Source organism: Prunus avium, chromosome 3 (assembly GCF_965620075.1).
Source record: "Prunus avium chromosome 3, drPruAviu1.hap1.1, whole genome shotgun sequence".
In the NCBI taxonomy this organism is placed as follows: domain Eukaryota; kingdom Viridiplantae; phylum Streptophyta; class Magnoliopsida; order Rosales; family Rosaceae; genus Prunus; species Prunus avium.
The window spans coordinates 39988077-40014609 of NC_142286.1; the positions used below are offsets into that span (position 1 = coordinate 39988077).

The following is a 26533-nucleotide window of genomic DNA, read 5'->3' on the forward strand; positions in this document are numbered from 1 at the left end:
CAGAAAGGTCCCTAAACGGAATGAAAAAGAGCCAGAAACCTTGGCATGGAAGACAAGAATTAAAAGGCATAATACTTTATATTAAAGCATACTGAGGCTAATTGAAAGTTGCGGGGCAATTCATCCTCGAATCATCAAAAATATCTGTTAGGAAGAGCTTTTTCAGTGGAAGGTTTTCTAGTTAGGTTATTTTCAACAAATAAATTCGATAATCCATTTTTCGACAAATAAATTCTTTTGAACATAATAACTCATGGCCAACTAATTTGTCAAATACAACCAAAATTTTGAATGTTGAATTCCCAATCTGTGTTTCTTCCATGAACACGCTACACTAATAATCAAGAGTAAGGCAAACTAGTCTTTCTCATTAGACCTCCAAACAGGAGCCTCAAAAACGTCTCAATCGTGTACGGGAAGCAAACAAACAAACAAAAAAAACCACCCCGACCTAAAAAAAAGGGGGGGGCCATCTTATAAATGTCACAACACAATCTTCGTTTCATATTTGCATGTTACACCACCGAACAGGGTCGCTTGCTTGCGTGTGACGGTTCTGATTGCAAAACTGTGGTTACTGGAGTCATGTACACAGCACATCCCACCCTCGTAGACAACTTGCATACACTCATGACCTGTATTTGTACAAGGGGCCTTACAGAAGACTTGGACACTTGGTAAATGTATGTGTTTCTGGCGAAGTCAATGCCTGTGAGAGTGCTTTCGGCTACCAAAATGGGCCTCTCCCTTTTCTCTGTTCCATCTTTGTAAGATCATCAAGGCAAAGGAAGTAAAGCCTATAGCAGTCATAGCATAAAATACTCTAAATGGAGCCAAGGCCAGGGAAGAGAGATAAGAATAGTATCCAGCTACCAGGTACATAAAGTTCAACCTCACTTCAAGATTTCGGACACCAGGTAAAGAAACTAAGAAGGAATTGAACTCGGGCTTTGAAGTGAAGATACCATGAAGAATCACACCTGTGCAAAGAGCTGAATCCACGAGCCATGGAAAGCTATGACCCATCCCTATTCTCTGCAACCAGAAAGAATGTCCTTTTGTAAGTTTATAATGGAAATTTTTATTATAAAAAAGATAACATTTCTAGAGAGACCAGAAAGATAATTGATATAATTACTGTACCTGAAACCAAGCAACTAGTGATGGGACAAACATGAGCGCTGCAGCAAGATGCAAAATAAACAACCCATGCCGATGATGGAATATCTCTAATTGCGCTTCACCAAAACTTTTTGAAGAGTCTGGACTATTGGAGCAGCAATCTCCATCACTTTTGAAGGGAAGGTGGCGAGAACCATCATTGCCTTCTTTTTTACAATCAAATAATTCATGTCTTTGTGCATGGCTGCGAAATGAAGCTGTCAAAAAACTGTTACACAGACATAAAGCAACTCTTAGGATCATTTTTATCACACATACCCTGAAGGTAATGCAACACATGAAGCTTTACATATTATCTATCAACAAGCAACGACAATAATAATAGGGGGAAAAAAAACTACATGCAATAAAAGGACAGCAAGTGCATGGCTTTGTGCACCATTCCTGTCAAAGTCCAACAGAATCAAAGTGATGACATACCTGCAAAGTGCACTGTGACAGCACAAAGCATCCAAGGACAAGATTATAAATAGACCAAACGCTGCATGAACCAAGCACACCAGAGCAATTGCAGCAAGTGCTGTAACAAGTAGTGGATTGGCTCTTACAACTCTTAACACCTGTTCATGAAAGAATCATATGATAGTGAATGAGGTTAACTTGTCAACCTTTTCCCAGAGGACATGAAGGAAATAAAGATACTTGAGCAACTAACGATTACATTCATACCACAGGATAAAGTTTACCTTCAATGAAAAGAAACTAGAGGAAAGATTAATAAACCGGTTAGCACCTTTTTCCCACAATTGAAACCTGCAACATAATAGTTCCTGTCATTCAGCACATTAACCAGTGAACATGTACATACATCTATACATAAATATACGCCATTCAAACAGTAATAAAGAGCCGTTTGAACAGCCATACAATGTTTCCCCCATTCTGATGACGGGTTGATGACTTTAGGTTGGAGTTTAGAACGGACTGGCCGAGAATACACACAAGCCAATCGATTTTCAAATCATCGATAGTAAATAAAGAATGGTTGAGAGAGCCTACTAACCTTGTCTTGATGAAAATATGTACAACAGCAGCCGCATAGAAGATGGATTGAGATATCAAAATCAGAATAATTACGAAGCCATTAGCAAGTAAATAACAGATCACCGAGACAATGGTGAAGCTAGCAAATGAAGGAAATGGTTGAGAAATCCAAAAGGAGAGGACAAAAGAAAGCAAGATGGGTGCCATGGCAAGGTAGAGAAATGGCAATGGGATTCTCAAATTAGATTCCACAGCCATGAGAATTGAAGGTATGGGCAGGTCAAGATCCCATGCATGTGTTTGCTGCATTAGCGCAAAAAAGATAACAACAAGGGCGAAACCAACAATCTGCAAGAGAGCAATACCATCACATGATCAATAAACTAAATAAGAAGCATACCTCTTTTCCACAAGAAAATATATTAAACAATAAGGAAAAGCTTTATTAACCATGAGAGGGAGACACACAGGACAGCCTTCAAAGCACCAACAAAAATGAAAATAAAATGAAAATACAGAATAGGGATTCTAGCTCCAGTGGTAGAGAAAATTAAACCCCACACCCAAGGCCAAAGTTTAATCCTCCTCCTTCTCCTCCTTTGTACCAAACAAAGAAAAAGGAAAGTACAAAACTGCTGACATCCAAGGCATCATGCAAGTCAACAACATTAAACCGTGATAACTTTCCATATCAGATAAAAAACGATAATTGCCTCTCTTTTGGTTGACAATATGAGAAATCACTAACAGAAGCAAGGTTGTGTTGAGATGTCCAGGCCTTAGTATATAAAAGTAATTTCGGTATCTTGCTATCTGCATGTATATATCTATTTATGAAGATGTATAGAGTAATGTTAACCTAAAAAACTACAGAAACTATACAGCAATTGGGAATTATTTACATTTACAGAGGTTGCATATAGCCATTAAAGTCCATTACACAATCAGAACTTGGTATCACATAGGAAACACAAGTTTTTATTCAATTTGCCACTTATAACTACATGGATCGCTTCAATCAAATCTCATTAAACTCTACCTCTTTCCACTTGCATTATTAAGCATTGTGATTATGTTCAAACAGGACTTGGTTGACCTTTTTCTTTAATCATCAGAAATAACAGAAATAGAGGAGATGCTGCTGAAAAACAAAAATAAAAGCTCCTCCTTCTGCTCTATCGCATTAGGGCTGTTGAAAATCATTACCTGTGAATTATATAGAAGCAAAAACCTACTGGCAGCTGCAGTTACAGAAACAGCCACTGCACTTCTATATGAACAATGTGGATCTACCTGAACAGAAGCAGAGGTAGACAAACGTAAACATTTCAATTTTTAATGATGATAGGAAGAAACCACTGGTAGATTCTGTAATTTACAAATGTCATATTATGATATGAAAATTTAGGTGACTTCTTACAAGCAACATAACAGAGGTTTTCTCAGAACTTTTAAGTGAACTCCAAAGCGCTGGCGAGGAATCAACAACAATTGTCTCACTATACACATTTGGGAATATGTGGAGACCTGATGTGTCATCCCAAGCAAATGCTACAGGTGGGAAACAGCGAAGCTTACAGAGCTCTGTAATACCAACATAGAACTAGCTTAGCCAAACAGATGAAAGAACAAAGAATTGCTCAAGATGATTACAACTTTTTATTTCACCATCAGTGTTTTGCATTAATCCACGACAACACATGTAACCAAAAAGTATAAAACATAATACTACTACTTATTTAAATCCTTACTGCTATTATCTATATCATCAGCCTGTTCATCTGGAAGTCCAGAATTCTTTATTCCACAACCTGCAGTCTTCAAAGAGAATATGACAGGCAAGAGGCCTAAGCTAGTGGTGAATGATAGATTCAAAGCAAGGGGATGATCCTCCTTCAAAGAAATTTCCTGCATAGAAACCAATTCATGCAAAGTCAAAAGTCAATCATTTAAGTTAAGTGACAGCTTAAGCTTATACAATTTCCAAATTCCATAATAAAGCAGCATCATAGGGATATTAACCTTATAAGAATAACTAGACAGTGTCATAGACCAAGGAGAGAACTCTCGCTCCCCTTCCTCCGGATTAAAAAACTGCCCAACTGCCATGGAAACTGCTGGTGGAGGTCTTCCTGAAATAGTCTGATCAATAGATTGTCAATACTCGTGCACAAAACTCAAAACCACTTGAAATATCCCATTTAGCGAGAGAGTGGAAGTATTATTCAACATAAGCCAAACCACGTACTTTTTTATTAAGAGAGAGAGAGAATAGAACAAAAATACAAAAGGAGATGACAACAAATCCACCCAGGCAAAGCCTACTACAAGCACATAACAAACAAACCAACAATAAACACTAAACTCCCATCCCAACAAAACTTTTTTAGAATGAAAAATTGAGGAGAAACAATACCGGACGAGGTGCAACTGAGATGGTCAGGAATCTGAAACCACGCATATCCTCAGGTCCCAAGCTAAATATAGCAGAAGGAGGAGCTTGCTCTGTCTGGCTTCCAGGTTCAATCTAATAAGACAGAGCATTTCCACAATTAAGAGCATGCAGATAGCATCAGCCATTAAATGTGCCAGTGCAACCAATCTGAGTAGCAGCATAATTTGAACATCACTCTTTCATGTAGTGTGACAAATTTTGATCAAATCAAGATAAAGAAAGTCTAATCAAAGTTCAGAAGTCACATATAATACCATCAAAATGAACCTATTAATAAATGCAATCCCGTTAAAATCATTGTCATGAATGCAACATTAAATACCTGTCTTGGTGCTGGTCCTGATGGAATGCGCACCATCTTTGATGTCACTTCGACGATTCTTATACACACAGGCAATTCTGAAGTTGAGTTTCTTTTTTCAGGCCACAGATGAAGTCTAACCCCAGAACATGGAGCAAGGTTTGTCACAAACATGAAGTGACTTCTTCCATTTGACCCCTGCACATATGGATTAAAGTCTGAGCACTATCAGGGATGGGAAATTCAAAAAATTAAAGAAACTTAACAAGGGCTATCAGTGTGACAAGAACAAAAAGAATATATGAAAGTTAAATACTAATTTGTAATGCTTCAAAACCCAATACACTTGAGATTAAGTTCACAATAATTTCAGTATACAGGATGGAAGCTTTGCTGATGCTAACCAGTTTTTGTATGTCTAACCACCGTCTTCGACCATCCATGGCTAAAACAGTGACGGTGGTTGTCTGAATGTATAGGTCCCTCTCAAGGCCATCCTCACTCCAATGAACATTGCTAGGGCATGCAGCGGAAGTGTACAGCGATTCTGTATCATATTACACAAAACATAGAAGAGACAAATCATCAAATTAACATTCATGACTTTTTTTTTTTTTGTCAACATTGCTACCAGCACCATAATAAACAGATTTAAAACTTTAGAAAACTATAAAGGGGAATATAATGGAGTTCCCACTAAGACAAAATGAAAATGTACATTACCAGTTTTATCTTTTACGTCTCTAGAAGGAACATGTAACAACTGCTGAGACAAGTGTGATTGCGTCATCCAATTGAAACTCTGTGGTATCCCACTACGAAGCATTTTAGAGAATATTGCAAGTCTTATTCGTTTGTCAGAAAATGGCTGGCCTGTTCTGGAGTCTGCCAAACTAAGGAGAGTGTGTGATACCTAGACAAGAGCATATGTATTCAGAACTGTCTGTATGATAATTATATCTGGCTTCAAAAAGTTACTTCCACTTACTTGGATAACTAATTGATTACACCATAAAATAGCTTGATGTTCCATTGACAACCACACATTTCTCATGCCTGTACTACTGATCATAAAACCGTGAGTGGAAGGCACAATGCCATCAAGGGATTCCGACTTGGACCTCACCTAAAGACAAAAACAAGAGTTAAAAAGAACCCACAAAGTCAAGGTACATTTTTATTTTATTTTGAAAAGAGACAAAGTCAAGGTACATAAAAAGAATTTATAATAGAGTAAACACAATTTATCTATACACACAGAGATGTCTATGTACAAATGAAGTTATGAACAACAAAATACTGCAAACCCACATTAACACAAAACTACAACACCCTTACAGTATCTTCAGTAAACTATGAAGTTCCTTCTTATTATGCCAAACCAACAACTTAATATCAGTACCTATATAAAATGAGAGTCCATATGCAACATATAGGCAAATTTCTCAATTATAGTATGCAAGACATATTTCAATTTTGCAAAAAAGAAGTGTATACAGTGGTCCTTTCAGTTTAACATCGCAATATTCTTGTTGACAGCCAGTGCATACTGCAGAAATCAATGCAAAAACGGATTTACCTGATAATCATTGTAACTACCAGAAATGGATATAACAACAACATGTGAGAGAACAGGATCAGACACATAATGTCCTGCTCTAGTTGTTTGGACCTCATATCCCTTTCTCCATTCATGATTAACGCGTGCAAAGTAGTGACCCAAGGAAGGCTGCAATGCCACAGGAGGGTATCTGAATAAAATAGGTAAATTTCATCAAACACTAATTAATGCATTCACTTTGAAAGTAAGATCCATTATAAGAGCCACAAACTCACTGGTGTGGGCTGGAGAGAGTAAGAATCGTTTCAACTGCTGATTTCCTCAAACGGTTATGGGCAACAGCCGCTCTAGCAACAAAACCACCCATAGAGTGACCAACCAATATTACACTTTTTGGCAAACTCCCAGAGGTTGCAGCACCTTCTCTTTCTCTAGTCTCATAAGATTCCTTATATTGATCCAAAATCTGCACGCGAGGTTGTAGGTCGAACATTTTACAAACTAAAAATTTGTGAAAAGAAACATTCCTCTAGAAAACTGAATAAACCACAAGCCTAAACGTCATCAAGAAAAGAAAGACTGGGCAGTGCCAAGAGGGGAGAAAAATTGACAACATGGTCATGCGCAGTAAAGCCCTTTTCTTTTACCAAAGCATACAACACCAATTGTTGTTATTTGGTTAAAGTTGACAGTTTCTGTGACCCCTCATAATTGGACGGGATTGGATCATGTAGAGGATGAAAACACGCATTTGGACTATCTGAAACGTGGAACTTAAATATAGATAATGACATTATAAAACACATTCTGTTGAATGTTGTTCCACCGGAAATCCAACATAGAGAAGCGCATGTCATATTTCTGTGTCATTTAATTCTTGATAACACTACCTCTTAAGGCAATATTCAGAAAATGTAATATGATGCATTAAAGGATCAAAGATGTCATATTCGTATGCAATTGGAAGAAAATAATGAGAGAGAGACCCTGTGAATGGAGTGGACAACATATTCTGCATGTTCTTCAAGTATAGCACTATCCATAGCAGAATGTTCTCCTTCAAGATCCACTGTGAACCAGTCCAACCTGGAATCATATTGGTTGGGTAACTGAAAGGAAGTTACATCTATCTCCTCCCCACCCTCTTCAGGAGTTAGGGAAGCTTCCTGATAAAATGTACGCTCTAGGGGTCCCCCTTGATATGCCCTGTCAGATTCTGCTGCTAGTGAACGTACCTGTAAATAGTAAATTTGCAATAAACAAGATTCCATTGTCAAAAAGATACAATCTTCCTGAAAAATTCGCCAACAAAAATACAAAATTGAGCATTTCAATGAGACATCAACAAATCCCAACTGCGTGGAAAGCAGAAAGAACAAGGAGGTTCCTTACCTGTTTGTAGCTACCGCCATTTCCCGGAATAAAAAGAATGGGAATGCCGCTTAGCTTTTTGAGATGCTCCTTAAAATCAATCTTCTTCCATCCTTCGTGGTACAAATACAAGCCGTACTTTGCCGGTGAAACAGCAGTCGTGGTAGGGATAGGAATGTAAGTGGGATACATGTACGTCATGGTACATCCATTTGAAACGGGCTTTAACAAATCATAAAACCCCGCGAAACAAACACATAAGACGAAGACGACGAGAAGTGCTACTCTGGATTTAGCTCTAAAGCCTTGCACTTGCATTGTCACGACTTGTGAGACCAACCAAAATCTATTGCCCGATTCTCCGCATTCACCCACAATTCAATGTTTACTTTCCTTGTAGAACAAATTTGAAACATTAATTAATCAACCAAAAAAGAAAAGAAATTAAACCATTAATGAACTGAGTTGCTCAAAAAGCAGAACCAGTTTGCACAATAATTGAGAAGAAGATGCATTAAATATAATAAAAGGGGAGATCCGTTGTAGAACTTTAAATATAAAAAGAGAGAGAGAGAAAGCTGGATTGAAAAAACTTACAGATGAGGCAGTGGATCTGAGAGAAGGAGCTGAAGAGCAACACCGAGGGCTTACCGGATCGGAGATGCAAAGGAGAGGTTAGCTGATGCAGCTTAGAATTCAGATTAGAGAGAGAAAGAGCACCCACATCTCAAACACCAGCCCAAAATAGAAAGTAGAAAGAAACAGAGAAACCACTTTCACGGGTCGGATCGGTTGGAAAGGGATTGGCCGGATTCCTCAAGGAAAAGTTTTAATTTTTAATTTTTTTTCTATAAAAAGATATAGATACATAAACTCGAACTTTAATTTGAAAAAAAGAAGTAGCAAAAGTTAGTTAAGTAACATGTGAAGTAGTAAATCATCATTAGCGAAAATTATTGTAGCCGTAAAAACGGGCTAAATAATCTTTGTGTGCGTCGCTTAATTAAAATTAATTATGTAATTAAATCCCCTGATTCAAATCCGAAAGCCTAGTTATTATTCGTACGAGAAAGAAGAAGTTGTGTTTTTCCCGACACCGACACGTGGACAACACAAGCGCAAATCAATGTCGACTTAGGAAATCGAGAAAACATAGCTTTCGCTTCGATTCACATAAAAACTTGACTCCTAGTATTTGGAATGGAATTTCACCACTTGTCTCTTCCTTCACCGTCCGATCTAGTATTCCGGTAGCTGAGACTGAGGAAAGGTTAGCCAAGAGATTGTACGATTCTTCGACTCCCACTACTATATAGCTAACAAAAATGTTTAAGAACAAAAAACAAAGGAAAAAAGAGGAAAATTTAAAATTCGTAAGTATTTTAAGAATATTGGTAATTGGTGGATGGACAGCAAGCAAATGCTCACAACAAAAACAGCAAATTGAACTTTTAATCCCAAAAGCCTTTCTGCCTAAAACATCAGAACAAGGCATAGACAGAGAACTCTTCATTGAAAATAGGGAAAGAGAGAGACAGTGAGAGAGCATTTGATTAATAGAATTGAACTCTATTCATAAGAAACAGTACATTGTAATGCACAGGGAAAAAATGGCACAAGAACGTCCGAATGTGGCGCTCCTGTTAGAAAAAAGGCGGGTACATCTCACAGGCTCATCATCTAAATCCTACTCTCAGGCGACTTCTCTATCTTACAAATAACACAGAACTTGACAAGGTCACGAGAAGTAAATTTGAAACTGAAACAACCCAAGTGCTAAAGGTTGCAGAAACCAACTAAACAATATATAGTATCCATCCCAGCCTCCCAGGTAATGGCAGCATACTGGTTTTCTCTTGCTCAGTTTCTAACAGAATACACAGGGCAGAGCCGATTATACCGTGTGGCAACATCAATCGGGTGTGTTGTCTCCTACCTAATATGAGAACTCATGACCTCGAAGTGAGATGTATTTTTTGACCCAGATGGCAATGTCCTCTGCACAGGCCTGGGCCTGAGGGGTCTTGAGAAGCATATCAAGGGTTGCAAATTCATGAACTGCATCTTTATACTCCAGCACAGGTGCATCAACGTTTACCTTCCGGAGCTCCTCTGAGTAAGCAATGGCACGGTCTCTCATCCAATCATGTTCTGCCACCACTGTAAGGGTCGGAGGCATGAGCTTTACAGGTGGCCCCCTGTCTGGGATGAGGGGATTGGCAGCTGGGTGGTCCAAGCTAAACTCTTCCTCAGGTAAGAATAGTTTCCATGCCAATATGCACATTGCCTTGTCATAGAAATAGGAGTTTGCTAATCTTATCTCAGAATGAGTGGGGACATTTCCAATGAAGAACGGATACATCAGCACCTGTGCAACCACCTTGACAGGGTCCAACAGCTTGCCTGCCTCTACAGCTTTCCGAGCCACATAGTCTGCAATGTTAGCACCACAGCTCACACCAAGGAGAACACATCTGTTTATGACATCAAAGCAAGTTAGAAATTGGGCAATGTAGCCTGCTTACAGCGTAATTTCCAGAAACGGAAAGCAAAAACAAACAGAAGATACTAATATACAGAATGAGAAAATGCAGAGAACTAAGTCATATTTAGTGCTCAATGCATAAATAATGCAGGCAAAATGGTTTTCAGTTTAAAGATAACTGGAACCACAGTCAACCCATGAAAGCATAGGAACATATATTAAGGCCTTAATCAAGACCTTATATGATCATTTGTTCTGCTATGCTAAAAGTTTAATGTTTATGGTTGAGACATTATAGAAGTAGTTTCAAGAAAGCAAAGATTATCTTATATCAACATAGACAAATCCCACTCCAACCCCTCCTGCTTGCATAAACTATTGACTTTTGTCATCAAGAAATCTTGAGATTTAGCAACAACTTATGAGGAAAATGATAACTGCGTCTTCTCTTAAACTACATGAATCCAGCATGTAATCTAATATAGCAGATCAAGGTATCAGACAGGCCAACCAAAAGCATAAATATTTTAGAAGAAAACCAAGCTTATCAAAACTCTATGGAAAGATAAAATCCAGTCATCCACCAATACCTTGCCACTCTAAGTTGAAATTAGCCCTATTAACTTATCTATATCTATTATATGCGCACAAGTGCACATCGACCCAGCCTCTGTGGACATTAATTGAAGTCCTCAGATGGAAATTAACTCAAACACTAAAGCATTGCCACCACCAGCAACCAGCCTAAACAATTATTTTTAGTTGGGAAATGAAACTAGTGTGCAAACTCAGCTACTCGCAACCTATTACAAGAAATCAATCCATGGATCTGATAAACTTCAAAGAAATGCCTATAAACTTTGAACACTAGCAATGCAAACATGAAAATCATATTACAGCAATATCCACAAACTGAACCAAGAATTGTAAACTCATGTATCATCATCAATCATAACACACTAGATTAGAAATTCCAGTTAGAATCTAAATATAATAATAGTGACGTTGCAATTAGAAGAAGATTATAACCTCGTTGGATCTCCATGGGCAGCCAACCAAGGCTCAACCATTGAAGCCCCAAAAGTGTCCACGATATGCCGATGAGAATCGGCCTTCTTAAACTCGGTAACGCCGCCGAGAGTGCTCCGTCCGCCTCCCATGGACTTACTGCACTCAGCCAAATTGGCCTGCTTCCCAAGCCAATTCAACACCTTCAACCCGTCCTCGAACGCCGCTGGGTATCGATTCTCCGGCGCAAGCCGATAACCCACCGCCAAAACGACGACGTCGCACAGCTTTGCAATCCGCCGACAGAAGATGTCGTTGGCCACAGAGTCATTGCTGCCACTGACCCAGCCGCCGCCGTGAAACTGCAACATGACCGGCAATTTTCGACCGTTCTTGGTCAAATTGGCCGGCGAGTAGCCTCTGTACACTCCCACGCCAGCGTTCGCCATCAAATTCATACTCTCTATGTCAGTGCTACACCCGTAACTGTTCCTTCTCTGCTCGCTTTTCGCCAAATTGGACAGTGTCGGATTGCCATAGCTGTTGCGCCGAGAAGGGGTGGCGGGTAAATTGTTCAGGCTCTGGCGGGCCGGATCAGTTTGGTTGGATCCCTGATTGAGATCGGATCGTTTAGGGGTAGCGGTAACCCTAGACTTGGAAGCGGTTTCGGGTGGGTTGAGAGCGGACTCGGGGAGGAAGATTCGGATAGAGAGAGAAGTGAAGGGGTCGATGTGGATGTCCTTGGTGGCAACGCCGTCGTCAAACAGAGGATTGGGTGAGGCGATTGTTTCTTCGGGTCGGGACGTGACGCCGAAAGGGTTGAACTCTTCGGGCTGGGTTTGGATCCGATTCTGCAAACGGTGCTTCAAGAGGAACTTGAAGAACACGCTGTAGAGCTTAACAGCTACGCTTGGCATTTCTCTCTCTCTCTCCCTCTACAAATTGTGCGATTTGCAGAGACTGGAAATGAGAAATGTTGTGGGTTTTCTGGAAATCAGTGTAAATTCATGGCAGATTAAGGATTGAGATTGGGGACTAATCTCCCGTGAATGGATCACATGGGATGGGATTAGGGTTTTGTAATCTGGGATAGCCTGAATCTTAAATTCGAATGCTTCAATGGCGTGAGAGAGAGAAAGAGAGAGAGGGAGAGAGACTAGAGCGAGAAGAGAGGCAGGTGTTTGAGTAGGGGTGGGCATCAATCCGGCCGATCCGGTTACACCGGCCGAACCGATTATATTGGTTTGGTTTGGTTTGGTTTTGACCAAAGAAAAAGTCAACAGTTTGAAAAACCGATCCGAACCGGTTTGGTTTGGTTCGGCTGCGGTTTGGGAGTTTTGAAAACTATCCTAAACCAAACCGGACCGATTATAAATCAATTTATTATTTGTTTAATTTAGTTTACATGTGGCAAGGCTTGAGTGGTTAGTTGAAAGTGTACCATGTACCCTAGCACACCTGATTGGACTCCAAAACTAATACTCACGGACTCCATTCTCTCTCCCTTGCTTGAGCCGCTCTCTCTTCTTCCTTCGTTTCAACCCTAGCCGCAACTCCCTCTCATCATCACTCTCTCTCTGTCTCTCTCTGCTCTACACTCCTCATCATATCTCTCTCTCTGCTCCACCTCTACCTCTCCCGCCCCTAGCCGTCAATCGTCGTTCCACCGCCTTCATTGAAGTCGAGCCAATGGTACGTTGTGTTAGCTTCTTTTCTTGCTTGTTTATTCAATGAATTCCTCCAATCAATTCGCTGAATAGAAAATGGAAAACCCAATTGTATTTTGTCTGTTTGGTTGCCTGAAAACAGCCGGAAAAAATATGAGTCAAACGTGTTTGGATTAATTTAATTTTAGATGGGGTACTGTTTATATTTGACATTACATTTAAAATTTGTTTGCTTTAATCATAAACAATAGGATACAAATCCTCAATGGACACAGACAAGGTGGACGCTGATGATGATGATGATGGTGAGAGCCCCTATGAAGATGGAGAACCCTCCATTGACGCAGACGAGATATTTACCGAGATGATGATGATGAGAGCCCTCAATGAGCCCTTCTGGAGATGGAGAGCCCGCAATGGACACAGACAATTGGAGGAGTCGATTGCGGCCAGATTCAAGGCAAAGAATTGTCAACAAGACGTAAGTGTTTTTATTCTTCTTAAGAAATAGTTTAGTGGATTACATTATTTATCATGAATTTACTTTTGTTGTTAAGAACTGTACCTCCATGCCATGCTTTGATGGTGGTTAATAAATTTTATTGATTGTGTTGCATGTAAAGAATGGAGACATTGAAGAGGCATCTCCCTTTCTCTGGTCAAGAGGGATTACAGGAGCTCAAGAAAATTGCTGTAAGGTTTGAGGAAAAGATTTATGCTGCTGCCATTAGCTTGTCCTATATGCTTCGACCAATTTTCAAGTTCCGGTGATCCGAACTTATCTGTGTAAGTGATTCCAATTCTATTTTGAATTACTTGGGGTTGCATTGTTTTATTTTGACTTGCTTTTTGCTATTTCCCTCTTTTCTTTTTTTGTTAATTTGGGGATTTTGTTAATTTGGGGAGTGGTGTGCTTTGTTGTTTGGATTTACAGCAACTCTGCTTCCGGGTCTAATTTTCAATGTAGCACTTGTAAGAAGACTTACTTTGGCAATCAAACACATATTGACCTGACAACAGCCAGTGGCTCCAAGAACTATGGTGAATCAATGCCGGTTTCCAGAGCTTTTCCTCTCTTTGTAGTTGCTCACATTCTCTATGTAGTGCAGCATTAAAGTCTAAGAAAATGAGCCATAACACTCACATGGCTCTGATAAATTTCTTACAGAAAAAACGATACGGCAACCATTGAAGCTTATTTCTATTTGTATGCAAATGTGGGATTGTATGTTGAACTTTGTTTTATTGGAAATTTGGTTAACTTTCATGTTACTTTGATTTACTAGAAATTTGGTTAACTTTCATGTTAACTTTGTTCTACTTTGGCAAGATTTGCATGTTAACTTTGTTCTACTTTGGCAAGATTTGCATGTTACTGTAAGACATGTTGTTTTATGCCTAAACCGGCCGAACCAAACCGCACCAAACCGGTTATGAATGGTTTGGTTTGGTTTGATTTTCATTTTGATTTTAGGTGAAACCGAACCACACCGGACCGTGAAAATGTAATTGGTTCGGCCGTGGTTTGAGGGTCAAACCGGACCAAACCGGACCGTGCCCACGCCTATGTTTGAGGGACACACATGCAACTTTACGCTGTCTCTTGTGGCTTGTTCAAATTTTTTGTCATTTTTTCTTTCTGATTTTTTAAAAGGAAAATTCTAGATTCAATTGTTGTCTTGTTACCTTAAAAATAAATTCAAAGAAAAAAAAAAAAAAAAAAGGAAATGAGGTGGCTGTAGTAAGAAGAGCTATTATCATCTGTCGCTCGTTTTTATGCAATCAGGTACTTTCTGTCACTTTAAGTTGTACGCTTGAGGAGTTGGACTGTTGAGTACAATAAAATAAAGCCAGATTATTCGAGGTCAGTGATAACCGGTAAAGGTGTAGCACTGGAATGATAGGGCTGCATGCAGCGGATCATCTACGGATTGTGGGTGGCGGACGACAGGTCTGCTTCGGAAACGGGAATGAAACCAAATCATATCGATGATCATGATATCATGTTTTTTTTTTCTTTCTGCACAAATGCACATTATGAAACCATTTCTTAATCACGTATTAAAAATGTACTAATTAACACAAAATTATACTTGCCTCATTAATATTACATTTATTATAGCTCTGTATTTACAATACCCATTACATTTAAGCAAATTTGCAGAAGCTTAATTCGATTATACTCCTTTCCTTTCTTAATTAGCTTTTGTTTAATAACTTTTAATTCCTTACGTGAAAATGAGTTTAATAAAGTCACTGGAATTTAATACGCATCCGGTTTAACTTTATGTCTTCATTGATTTGATACTAATATCAAGACCATAAGATCTTTAAAAATCTATCTTTTTAATTTTATGTAGTATTCAATTGAACGGTGACAATGAATTTCTGAATTAATGAATAGTATACTTGGTTAAGTATTTGGTGCATTTTTACAAGCTTATAATTCAAAGTGGTTAATAACAATTACCCGAAGTTTTGTATATAATGACCCCTTCATTAGTAAAGTAAACATTTGGATAATCATGGCTGGACTATGAATACGAAGATAAGGTTACTTTCCTTTTCTTCTTGCACTGCATCATGTTATGGGTAAATTCAATGAGTTTAGTGGTCGGAATTTATTAGTCAGATTTTTCTATAATTATATTCATTATTTTTTTTGTTCATGTGTATAGCTGGACCAATTAGAGTATATCCTCGTCAGCAACAGGTAGGCCATCATTAATAATGCTCAATTATTGTTTCGATTAGGTGGAAACAAGTTGGCCAGCCCAACTCAGCTCAAGTCCATACTTGAAAGATTAACACATTCAGATGTCTTCCAGGCTTTGGCTAGGCCCAAAGCCTAAAGCCTGAACTTGTCATTGTTGGATGGCCATTTGCTGTTGCAGAGACAATGAAACATCAACTCTGACTTAACTCTGAAATTGAAGGTGGTATAGGGATTGATCCATTCACAAAAGCAACATAGTTTGATGATGATGATACATACAATACAAGTAATTGAAGATTGAGGACATGATGTCTCTATTAAACCAAATCATCCAAAATTATGTAACCACAGAGCCATGTCAATTTCAAGCCTTTTTTTTTTTTTTTTTTTTGTAAACTTTAAAACCCCATGACAAAGAGACCAGCTTTACTCACCACACCTCCAACACCATGCTGTGGCTGTGTGGCAGGGTCACCCCTTTGTTCTTCTACACCAAATCAAATATATACAGCCCACACCCCCACATGGTAAACCAAAAGGGGGCCAATTGTATTCCAGATTGAGCCATTCATGCATGCTCTGTGCTGTGACTTGATCACCTGACAACCCGAAATTTCACCAGGAAGAGCGGAGGAACCAACAAGAAGAAGATTGATATCTCAGAACTTATACAGCAATGTCAGTCTATGGACTGCGTAATGATTTGAATATCAAAATCACTGTAATCACATTGTAGGGAATCTCAAACTTGCTAGCCAGAAGGTTTGCCGGTGGCTTTTCTGGGGGACACAAGCACTGCTTCATTGCTTGTAGCTTTCTTGGCAGCAATCTCTTCCAAACGCTTCCAAGTGATTTCACGTCTCAAATTAAGTTCCTTCTCTTGTACTTCATCTTCCTGAAATTTGAGCAAGCATTCCTCAAAAAGCTCAGGGTCAATATCAGAGAAAATCTTCCGGACATTTAGAGTCAGGCTCTGTACTGCCTGGTTCCAGTGGTTTCTTGCATTTTTCTCCAATGAAGGGAATATGATTGGCAGTAAGACACTGCGGTTCTGTTTGATTAGGTTGGCAATGTGATCATTATTCCATAAGAACAAAGCTCTCTCTGCCACCTGCAAATTAAGGGCCAACTGGATACATGAGAAGAACGCATTTATTGAAATCATTAAAGTAGAAAAGTAAATTAAGGCAAATATCTATTTCTTATTCCACACATTTCACATAACTTTTTTCCTTCTATGTACAAAAGGCTTGAGATCATTCATAACTGACTTAGCTATGACCAGAAATTGCCTTTCAAAGTAGGACACAAAACTAACCAAGAAGTCTTTTTCATTTGCTCTATGGGTTTCAGTAACTAATCTGAGAAACTTAATAGACTCCAGAATAGACTAAATGCGGGTACTGCCAGAGAACAACTCAAACCAGCATCTTAAGATCTAAGGTTTCAAATTTTGAAATGCCTATGGTGAAGAAATATACCAATAAAAGTTAGTCAAATATCACTTTTTTCCATCATAATATAATCGCTACATCGGCTCCAAAAGAAAACTATGTGTAATACAAACTACACGAACAAACATTCCAGAAAGCTCAGTATTTGACCACCCACAACAAGTTCATATAACTCAACGGACATACTGCTACTGCTCATCACTACCTCTCACATTATAAAGATTTACACAGGACTCTACAGAATAGAGGAAACTAGCAAGTAGAAAACAGATGAAAGTGGTGAACTACCACCTGAAAATGTGAACTGCTCAAGCATCGGCCAATTTGGCGAAACAAAGGTACCATACAGCGTTGAAATTCTGCAGGCTGAGTTGCTTCTAGAACTTCTTCCAGCTCCCCTAAGAACATGACCTCCTTTGAACTATTTGTAATAGGCCAATATTTTAGTAAACCACGGATTATTGTATCCGCAAGTTTGCAGTCTTTCTCCACAAATTGGGTAATGCAGTAAGATAACTGCTGGTGGTACAAGGGTATGCATTTGGGTTTGTGAAGTGGAATAAGCACTCGAACAAGAAAGAGTTTGTGCTCTTCTTTCAGTGGCAGAGCAAAACCGTTTATTATACTTCCCAAAATCTCCAACAGCTCTGCAATCCCATTATGCTTTTCAGTCTCAAAAATAAAATGATAGAAGATGTTGTTGATAGCTTTCCTGATGAATGGGCGGTGCACCATAAATTTCCCATAGATGCGGTGCAGAACCGTTTTCAAGTAATCCCTCTCTCTATGGTCCTCTGAATCAAAAAGACCTAACAACCTGAGAACAAAAGAGTGGTCAATGTACCTCTTAGCCAACTTTGCATCCGTCTCAGGTGATGCCACAAACCTCAGGAAGAATTCATACACAACTTGCAAGTGTGGCCATGCTGGGTCCATTGAGGGCTCTTCCTCTTCTAAGTCAAAGGCCTCTAAAGCTTTGTTTTCAAGGGGTGGAGAAGTGAGTGTTCTAAATAAATTTACGCACACCATCTTTACAATTTCTTGCATGACGGTTTCTGAGAATTTCCCATTAGCAGAAGCAATGTAATCCACAAGCTCTACCAATGTCTGTCGCTTGATGTCCTTTTCCTTGAGGTTCTTTGTTGGGTCACTGAAGTCAAAGATAACACAACACAAGTTCAACTTTTTTATGAATAAGTTCTGCTTCTCTGCATTTGGAACATCTTTGAAACTAGGCAATGCCTCATATGGAGAAGCCAATGAGTTCCCATTAAGCTTTGAATTCACGTTTACTCCAAAATTTGGAGTAGAATTAGGGCCCGAAAGAGATGAAGTACCCGAATTCACATATCTGCTACTTGCTAAAGAGCCGCTTCTTGAACTGGTGGAAGCATTTGAAGAAGAGTTAGAAGATCCTCCTTCACGATTTTCAGCTGACTTAGAGGGCTTCCTCGGGAGCCTATTAAGTATCTGTTTGATCATAACTTAAATGACAAAAGAAGCCCTTCTTTGTGCACGTCAGAGCACAGTGATAAATCAAACTTATAGAGCAACTACAGCATCAGTGATAGAGGAGAGACACAATTCCAATTAGGGAAGAAAAGCCCAGAATTATTAAACCAAATTTCAGTGCAATGAAGCAAAAACCCGGGCTATAAGCTTCTTGTGTTCTTCCTTGGTAAAGACAGGGGACTTTCCCCTTATTAGAAAGAAACGTTCTGAGCCAACTGGGGAAATCCGGGGCAGAGATATCACACCCACGGAAAATGAAAAGAAAGCTGCATATAAAGCCATTCCGAGCTGAAAATTAAACAGAATACAAAAAATTGGAAATTTCTAATCAACTAAACAATGCAAAAACCGCAGCTTGCTTAACTTCTGATCTCTGATCCATTACCCAAAGCAAAATCCGTTGTTTGCTTAGGTAAAAGTAAACATCGAGACCTATATCGGGAAACCCAGATATAGAAAACCATCAAATTTGTATCTAAGATTAGAAAGTTTGACTTGAGCTTAACCCAAACAAAAAACGAAAAACATACTGAATGTTTGCCTCTCTTCACCAAGATTGACAAGCAATTCAGCTGGATCAGAAGAGAACAAGATCCGGGTATGATCTATTCGAAAAGGAAAAACCCATTTGGCATTCTCCAACAAGTTTAACATGCAAAATTTGCAAATCCAAAATACGAAAAGTTATTACAGAATAATATACAGGACTGAGTCTCTGGGAAATTTTAGCTGGAAACATGCAATGGAGAGCAAATTATGGATAAAATAATGAATGTTTGTGGATACTTACAGAGAAAGTTGAGCTGGTGCTTCTTGTTTCTTTTGAGATAGAGAAAAATAGAAAAGGTGGGTGGGGGGGTGTTGAAGAACAGCAATCTTTGGCGGCTGTAAGCTGTTGTTGTTGTTGGATGATTTCCTTCGTTCTTTTTTTGTTAGCTGAAACTGTAATTATTGTAATTGATAATTTGATAATACATACATACATGACGATACACCATTATCTTTTGCACTCGAAGAGTATAATAATAATATTATGGTTGATTAAAAAGAAAGAAAACAAAAAGCATAATTATTGTGAAAATTTGATATTTGTTTATTTCTTTTTAACTTCCTCATGAATTTCAATTTTCAACCTCAAAAACTGTTCCTCGCTTTGATTCACTCCAGACGACGAGAGTCGAGAGAGATCCCATTTGACCAAATTAACCTTCCAATCTACTTTGGCTTGGACAAAGTCTTTGGGGAGGAAAGGGAAAGGTTGAAATGGTATTTGCGCAAAATACTATTTTTTTTTAAAATTTCATCACAACGTTTAGCATTTGGCAAAGCAGTATGAGATGTCCCTGTACACTCTAACCGAGGGCCGACGTCGAAGCTTTTGCTCGTATCTTAATGAGCTAGCTTTGGGCTTGAATCCATTAAGCGCTTCTGAGACTTTTTCCCGCAGAAACGGTGCCGTTTGCGGACACTCTTAAATGGAGTTGTGAATAGTTTCTTAAATGGATTTGGGTGATACTAGATGAGCTCATTAATGATCATAATTCATAGGTGAAGCTTTTTTCTTTCGTTTCTGTCTCAACAGGGGTCACTACTTGTTGCCCACCGCCACCCCGCCAAGCAGGCAACCAGTTTCCTCCACAAATAAAAAAGTGAAATGACACATATTAAGAAGGCCAAGAAAGAAGACAAAATGGACTAACTTGATACTCACAATTCCAGCATTTTAACAGAAATATACCCTACTGAAAGAATAATGAAGAAGAAAAAAAAAGTTATCCTATGGTTCAACAACAATTTCTCAATTCTGTTGTTTCAGCAACTTACATTTATGTCAGATTAATCAGATACATATAAATCAGACCAACAATCAATCTTGTCAGGTAACTGAAACTTGATACTCAAAGAAAGAAGTATTGATGCACACCTTCGGGCTAATAAGAACTGCACGTGCGTGATTCACCCTCTTTTTAACTTATACCCACCAAGCAATCAGATGAGGTAGTTTTTGTAGCATCCGTGGACAAAATCACCCCCATATAATTTGTCTGCAGCATGATACAATCAGGTTGGGGCTTTGGATTTTAGGGTTCTAAGATCCAGGTTGGAGTTTCAACACAATACAATCATCTCCGAGCATTTGTCATGCATGTACAACAGCACTGCTAGCAGGTTCATAGTTCCCTCCAAACACTGTGCTGAGCTGGAGGGTGAAAATGTACAGAACATCAAATAAATCATACAAGCATGTCAACAATTACTTGGGAAGTGGAAAGTGTCCCGAGAAATGGAACCAAAACCATCACAGCGACCAAATATCTCCTCAATCAAAAATTAAGGTTGCTCAATATTCAATGTCAGTGCTCCATTAATGCTGTATCAGTTTCTGAAAGTGGCGCTGCAAAAAGAGCAAAGAAAAATTCTCTCAATGGGAAGAAACTAAAGGAGACAAAAAGAGCATTGCAGTTTAAACAAACTTCTCTCAATGTGTCCTTGTGTGTGTCTGTGAGTTGTGATATAAACCATCTTGTATGCATGATAGAAGTCGTGTGGTGATTGACCTCACTGCTAATATCCCCAAGGGTAAACGATATAAACTAGAAAATCTAGTGCCTGAACCATCAGAGATGAACCATTTACTTGGAACTACAAAGGCACTTAATAACAAAATAAAGTCATCCACCGATAACAATCTGTACATATAACAGCCTACAAACAGAAATAGTAGTGGCTGGAGCAACATACCAAGCAAGTCCTCATAATCCGCTAACAGTGATGAGTCCATTAGCAAAGGAGGCGAGAAAACCTGCTCCTGAGCTTCCTCGAAGTCATAAAATGATCTTTGTGTGTCCGAAGCAGCACAGTTTGAACCCGTAGCCGAAAGAAACCCATTTACTTGATCATAATCATCAAGTGAATCTAAACCATTCAAAACTTGAGACAATTCAGCGTATTTGCTCTCCATATGACCATCAGAAGCACGATTTTCAAGCAAGGAAGCCTCTGTCTGAGATGCAAACCTTTTACTCCTCAAGGAAACCCCTTTAGATTCTTGGCCTTGATGAGAAAACCCAGATGAGGAAAGAGGTAAAAAGAAATGCTCAGAGCTTTCATCAGAATGGCTGCCTCGTGATGATTCGGAATTTAAGGAGTTCCGTGACAGAGCAGCTTCTCTGACAGATCTCTTTAGATTCTGGACAAAATAATTATCACTATCTGCATAACATGAAACTAAAAATCAAAAACCAATTCCCAATCCACATATAATTTGAAATGCCTTGAGCAAGACAACACGCTTATAATGCAATGAGAATTTGAGAAGCAAGGCACACACAGCAGACCTTGTGGTAGATTATCTATGTGATTATTTGATATAGGCTGCTCCACAGATTTCCTTTCAGAAAAGTTCTCTATTTGATTTGTTTGAGAAGCTGAAGCAGGGCGCTTATTCATACTTGCACCTTTCCCAGAAGAGTTAGGAGTCAAGGTAAACAACTGTGGGAGCTTTAAAGTAGGGCTAGCTGACACCTTTTCAAGCTGAAAGGTAGACAATTTTGAAGTCACCTCAGCCACATCATCAGTGTTGCTTTCCTGAATTATTACAAAGGAAAAAAAGACCAGTATATCACTTGTAGACTGCGGTAATTCAAGGTGAGACAGGTTTTAGTAGATATTAAGTTTTGCATAAAAAAGGTGTGGTGTATTACCAATGCCCTTCCACTGCTCTGTGCTTGAATAGGTGAGGTTGAGCGACCAGGATGTTTGGTCATTGGAGGCAGACTAGAGGAAATGCTATCTACTTTATCTGTACATTCTGATATTGACTTTTGTATTGCCGGAGCAACTTCCTTCAGTTGATTAATGAGAACCTACAGAAGTTATGAATTGGAAAATCTCAGCATAGAATCAGGAAAGCATAGTCATGACAAATATATTATGCATGAGAGATAAGGGGCATTCAAGAAAGGCATGTGCATGAATCATCTCACTTTTATTGACAGTCATATGACGTCTATTCAGTAATAGAAATCCAAGCATTTTAACATTCACTATCCCACATTACCCCACCTTCCTACCAACAGAAAAGCTCAAATCAACATACTTCATTGAAGTTATATTTGAAGGAATGTCAGAGTATTAATTGATTCGCTTAAACAACAGACTGCTCAAATAACACATTTATTCTGGGATGGGTCAAAGAGCAATTGGAGAAATTGACCCCTTATTCTCAAACAGTCCTGGTTCACCCAAAAAACGGTTGATTCTAATGCAGTATCAAACAATTCTAATACTTTGGTCGCTATAAGGAAAACTGCAATATCAAAAAGCTCTCTAAATAATACAAGTCTTCATATCTTTGGATCAACTAGGAAGGTCTGTATTTATTACAAGACTCCCTTGTCCCCTGATTACATGGTATAACTTTATAAGGAAGAATGATAAATATTTCCATGGAATTTAAACACCCATGAAATGTACAAATACACCATCAATATATATTATATACGAATTGGTTCTACTTGAAGTTGAAACCGGGACGCTGGTAGCACTTCAGATCTAACTGGTACTTTTAAACCATAAGTATTACCTGAAAGCTAACCAAGTGTTGCTGATGTTCAGCAAGAGTTGCAGCTAAAGACTCAGCATGACCACTTGAACTGCCATCATGTGCACTTCTTAAAATTTCTGGACCCTCTCCCTCGTTAGCTTTTGCCTACAAATTACCATTGTATAACACCAATTCACTAAGTTTTTCTAAACTTTTATCCAACAATATCATGAGCATATACAAAGTAGCATACCATATGAAGTGACTGTTTATGAATACGCTGTAAAGCATGTGTCCAACGCCTTATAATTTCTGCCACGTCAACTGTTGGGTGGACTCTTCCACTTCTTTCATCTGCTCGATGAAGTGCTTCATCATTTACTTGTGAATGGGATGAATCTGAATTGCTCTTCATCTTTTCTCTATTAACATTGACATACGATCCATCATTTTTTTCTTTGTCATCCACATGTGTTGGATTAAAATCACCAGATTGGACAGATAAGACATCTCCATAAGGAACCTGAGAACTCTGATCCATAGCCGCAAGCAAAGAAGATCCAGAGATGCGGTACCTAGAAAGAGTTGCATGCAAAGGTGAGTTGGTGATTGCCTCCAGTGATGTCAAAATGATACCTGATGGTAGATTACCTATGCTCCCTGTGAGCTATTAAATCCTCAATAGGGCCTGAAGCAAGAACTTCATGTTGACCTACACATAATGGTGATCATGTTACACAATTTGATAACACATAAAACCTATGAAATTGATAAAGGAACCATGAAGATTTGTACTCACTTTTACGGGCTAATATAGACTCCCACAAACGAGTAGCCTTGGATACTAAATGGGAATTCTGACTCGAACTAGAAACAAGGTCATCCCAGTGTTCCCCTTCCAACTTCACTTTGTTCCTAAGGTCATGTAACTTTTCCAGCTCTTGCTGTAAATAAGCCTGAGATTCATGTTTTACAGAGAGACATGCGTCAGAATACAAATTGTAAAGTTGTAGGTGAACTGAAAATTTCTAAAAATTTCCAGTAAGCTTCCACTACAAAAAGTTGCTCGTCGACATGTGAGTTACCCCTATACCTCTTCAGCACAAAGACCACGAAACTCCGCAGTCATCTCATGAGCCAAATTGGACCACATAGCCTGTCTCTGTACTGCTGTTTCCGCATTCTTAATAAACCTTCTTCGTTCAAGTGCTATTCTAGCCTGTACAAGATAATGAGCTCAAATAACTGTTATTGAAGAAGGTCAACTAAGCAGTCTAAAGAAGAAAACTCACACAGAAAAATGCAGATTTTCATTAAACCCTGAAAACTCATCTAAGAATTTTATCGAAAGGAAAAACTCTATGGACATGCCAATAGCTAATAATATCATAATTTGGGAACCCAATTTCAAAAGTCATCGGTAATAGAACTTATGCATGCTTTAATATTGTAAGTGTAGGTCAAGCCTACCTTAGTAACAGGAAGTAAAGTAGCTGCATGTGAAAAGGCTACATCCGTCAATGATGCCGGAAGTGGGTTAGAAGCTACATCAGCTGAAAATGTTCGCCTATGAACCTCTCGCAAAGCATGCAAAGAAAGTTGCCACAGAAGTTCTACAAACCTGCAGTCAACACATGAAGCTTATGATTTACCAGCCATAATTGCAATCATAAAGACCCAAACCCATAAAATTGTAAACCATGAGTCTACACAAGATATAGTCATTTCAATTAAGGGCTTGTTTGGGAATGATTTTCGGAAGGACAGAATCACTTACGGGGAGAAGCACCTCCCACGTGATTCTCCATATAATCACTTTAAGTGATTTTAAGGGATTTTGTGGAGAAGCACATAGAAGTGATTATCGGCCTATCCAGAATTACTCCCAAACAAGCCCTAAGAGGAACTTCAACAACATTTAAGCAGAAAGCATTAATTTTAATATCATCAATTGGCTGATTGGGCGGAAAACAAGTTCACTGTTAAATATAACTACATTTTTTTTACATTAGTTTGGCAAATTGTTTCTCACTTAAATGCAAAAGGGAAGTGAGCCCAACAAAACTATGAACCTCGGTCAAACTAAGAAAGCAAACAACATTATGGTTTATATGTGAATTTCGTATCTTTGTCAATTTTCTCACCAATCAAGCCCAATTCCACATTTAAAGTTCAAAATTAAAGGCAAAAAATTGTACATTAAAAAAATGCGGATAAAATCAACGAGTAGTATCATCAACCAACCTGGGTCCGCAACATGTAGCAAGTGATGAAACCCTCGAATTGCTCCTAGGAAGCGCCCCTTGCGATTCGAGCTCACTAATGATCCCTTGCACAACCTAATCATAAAAAATAAAAATAAAATTCACCAATAAATCATCTCATCCCAATGATTAAAAGAAAAGAAAATTAAAACTAGAAGCACCAAAAAAAAGTGGAATAGTCGAATTTACCTTTCGAAAATCCCGCGATTGAGCGGAATCGAAAATTGGCCAGACTTTATCGAAATCCTGAAAGATCTCAAAACGTTAGGGACATGATGCAAAGTGGAAGACAGTAAAACAAAGACAAATATGCAAAGAAATTGAATTTGAAATATATGTATATGTATCATCAGTGTAAATATGGGTGGAGCATACAGGGAAGGAAATCGAGATTGTACCTTGGCGGATTGAATTGGGCCTCTGAGAGAAGAGAGAATGAAGTAGAGCAGCTGTTCGCCCAATTTAGGGTTAGAGTGGCGGAAGAATCCGACCCGAGGAGTGGCATTGGAGCCTCCGAGTCCGATAATGGCCGGATCCAACCCTAATAGCAAACAGTTAGTGTACATTGCACTCTCTAGCTCTATCTCTCTCTCCTTCTCTCTGTCCATAGTCATCACCAACAAACCCACAAACCTGAACCCCTACCCCTCTCTCTCTCTCCTTCTCTGTTTCGCTTTTTTGCTTCTCTCTGCCTCCGGTTCTGTTTCTTCCCTTTTTTCTTTTTGATTTTTTTTTTTGGTTACTTTTGCCTTTGTTTTGATCGGAAGGTTTTTGAAATGCAGGTCCCTGAGGAAGTTTTCTGATTGAGAAATGCGTCTCAGTTTGAATAAGTTGGGGTTAATTTTCTAATATGGAAATGTGCAGGGACTTTTGTTTAAGAATTCATTTTTAAAAAAAATTTATAAATGATTTGCTGTAGTGGCTTTGTGTTTTATTATGCCGTTTGATGGGCCCGGAGGAACGGTAAAGTAGTCACGTAGCCGGTTGAGGAATTTGAAAGGTGCTGACGTGGGCTAATGAAATGAAA

General features: G+C 38.8%; 4 protein-coding genes and 1 long non-coding RNA gene across 8 annotated transcripts; 1 reads left to right on the top strand and 4 right to left on the bottom strand.

The window, feature by feature from the left end:
* Window positions 1-348: 348 nt before the first annotated feature.
* Window positions 349-8693, bottom strand: LOC110756202 (phosphatidylinositol deacylase). 4 transcript variants are annotated; one of them, XM_021957615.2, is made up of 19 exons: window positions 8452-8692; window positions 7876-8242; window positions 7470-7718; window positions 6759-6949; window positions 6502-6673; window positions 5911-6048; window positions 5646-5835; window positions 5327-5469; window positions 4944-5120; window positions 4583-4693; window positions 4189-4308; window positions 3918-4074; window positions 3587-3750; window positions 3373-3459; window positions 2186-2514; window positions 1869-1935; window positions 1603-1742; window positions 1144-1390; window positions 349-1035 (listed from the first exon to the last, which is right to left on the bottom strand). In XM_021957615.2, exons 2-19 carry the CDS (start codon window positions 8170-8172, stop codon window positions 703-705), a joined length of 3312 nt encoding a protein of 1103 aa, XP_021813307.2. In that variant the 5' UTR covers window positions 8173-8242; window positions 8452-8692; the 3' UTR covers window positions 349-702. The 4 variants fall into 4 exon arrangements, with proteins under 4 accessions (XP_021813307.2, XP_021813313.2, XP_021813302.2 ...); XM_021957621.2 differs by having other exon boundaries at window positions 1144-1366; window positions 7876-8247; XM_021957610.2 differs by having other exon boundaries at window positions 7876-8247.
* Window positions 8694-9402: 709 nt separating this feature from the next.
* On the bottom strand, window positions 9403-12550 carry LOC110756240 (alpha/beta-Hydrolases superfamily protein). The gene is made up of 2 exons (XM_088251026.1): window positions 11369-12550; window positions 9403-10328 (listed from the first exon to the last, which is right to left on the bottom strand). Exons 1-2 carry the CDS (start codon window positions 12262-12264, stop codon window positions 9791-9793), a joined length of 1434 nt encoding a protein of 477 aa, XP_088107152.1. The 5' UTR covers window positions 12265-12550; the 3' UTR covers window positions 9403-9790.
* Window positions 12551-12851: 301 nt separating this feature from the next.
* On the top strand, window positions 12852-14286 carry LOC148296161 (uncharacterized). The gene is made up of 4 exons (XR_015834776.1): window positions 12852-13039; window positions 13266-13495; window positions 13638-13800; window positions 13949-14286. It is a non-coding gene; the product is annotated as an uncharacterized LOC148296161 (long non-coding RNA).
* A 1646-nt stretch (window positions 14287-15932) lies between these two features.
* On the bottom strand, window positions 15933-19752 carry LOC110756225 (serine/threonine protein phosphatase 2A 57 kDa regulatory subunit B' theta isoform). The gene is made up of 3 exons (XM_021957630.2): window positions 19487-19752; window positions 17476-18962; window positions 15933-16841 (listed from the first exon to the last, which is right to left on the bottom strand). Exons 2-3 carry the CDS (start codon window positions 18664-18666, stop codon window positions 16482-16484), a joined length of 1551 nt encoding a protein of 516 aa, XP_021813322.1. The 5' UTR covers window positions 18667-18962; window positions 19487-19752; the 3' UTR covers window positions 15933-16481.
* A 625-nt stretch (window positions 19753-20377) lies between these two features.
* AUG6 (HAUS augmin-like complex subunit) lies at window positions 20378-26335 on the bottom strand. Its single transcript, XM_021957987.2, has 13 exons — window positions 25905-26335; window positions 25696-25752; window positions 25487-25581; window positions 24713-24863; window positions 24336-24461; window positions 24042-24198; window positions 23894-23954; window positions 23496-23817; window positions 23282-23407; window positions 22401-22562; window positions 22035-22284; window positions 21439-21909; window positions 20378-21091 (listed from the first exon to the last, which is right to left on the bottom strand). The coding sequence occupies exons 1-13, from the start codon at window positions 26118-26120 to the stop codon at window positions 21051-21053; spliced, it is 2235 nt and encodes a 744-aa protein (XP_021813679.1). The 5' UTR covers window positions 26121-26335; the 3' UTR covers window positions 20378-21050.
* Window positions 26336-26533: the final 198 nt, after the last annotated feature.

Excerpts from the sequence above, each read along its gene's own strand:
- LOC110756202 (XM_021957615.2), bottom strand. The coding sequence starts at position 8,172 with ATGCAAGTGCAAGGCTTTAGAGCTAAATCCAGAGTAGCACTTCTCGTC. Across the intron at positions 2,515-3,372 it reads TGCTTCTATATAATTCACAG|ATTGTTGGTTTCGCCCTTGT; the intron begins GTAATGATTTTC and ends GCTCTCTTGCAG. Across the intron at positions 1,936-2,185 it reads CATATTTTCATCAAGACAAG|GTTTCAATTGTGGGAAAAAG; the intron begins GTTAGTAGGCTC and ends ATTATGTTGCAG.
- LOC110756240 (XM_088251026.1), bottom strand. The coding sequence starts at position 12,264 with ATGCCAAGCGTAGCTGTTAAGCTCTACAGCGTGTTCTTCAAGTTCCTC. Across the intron at positions 10,329-11,368 it reads GCCCATGGAGATCCAACGAG|ATGTGTTCTCCTTGGTGTGA; the intron begins GTTATAATCTTC and ends TGTCATAAACAG.
- LOC110756225 (XM_021957630.2), bottom strand. The coding sequence starts at position 18,666 with ATGATCAAACAGATACTTAATAGGCTCCCGAGGAAGCCCTCTAAGTCA. Across the intron at positions 16,842-17,475 it reads TGAGCAGTTCACATTTTCAG|GTGGCAGAGAGAGCTTTGTT; the intron begins GTGGTAGTTCAC and ends CTTAATTTGCAG.
- AUG6 (XM_021957987.2), bottom strand. The coding sequence starts at position 26,120 with ATGACTATGGACAGAGAGAAGGAGAGAGAGATAGAGCTAGAGAGTGCA. Across the intron at positions 23,955-24,041 it reads GTCTATATTAGCCCGTAAAA|GTCAACATGAAGTTCTTGCT; the intron begins GTGAGTACAAAT and ends CATTATGTGTAG. Across the intron at positions 21,910-22,034 it reads CATAGATAATCTACCACAAG|ATAGTGATAATTATTTTGTC; the intron begins GTCTGCTGTGTG and ends CATGTTATGCAG.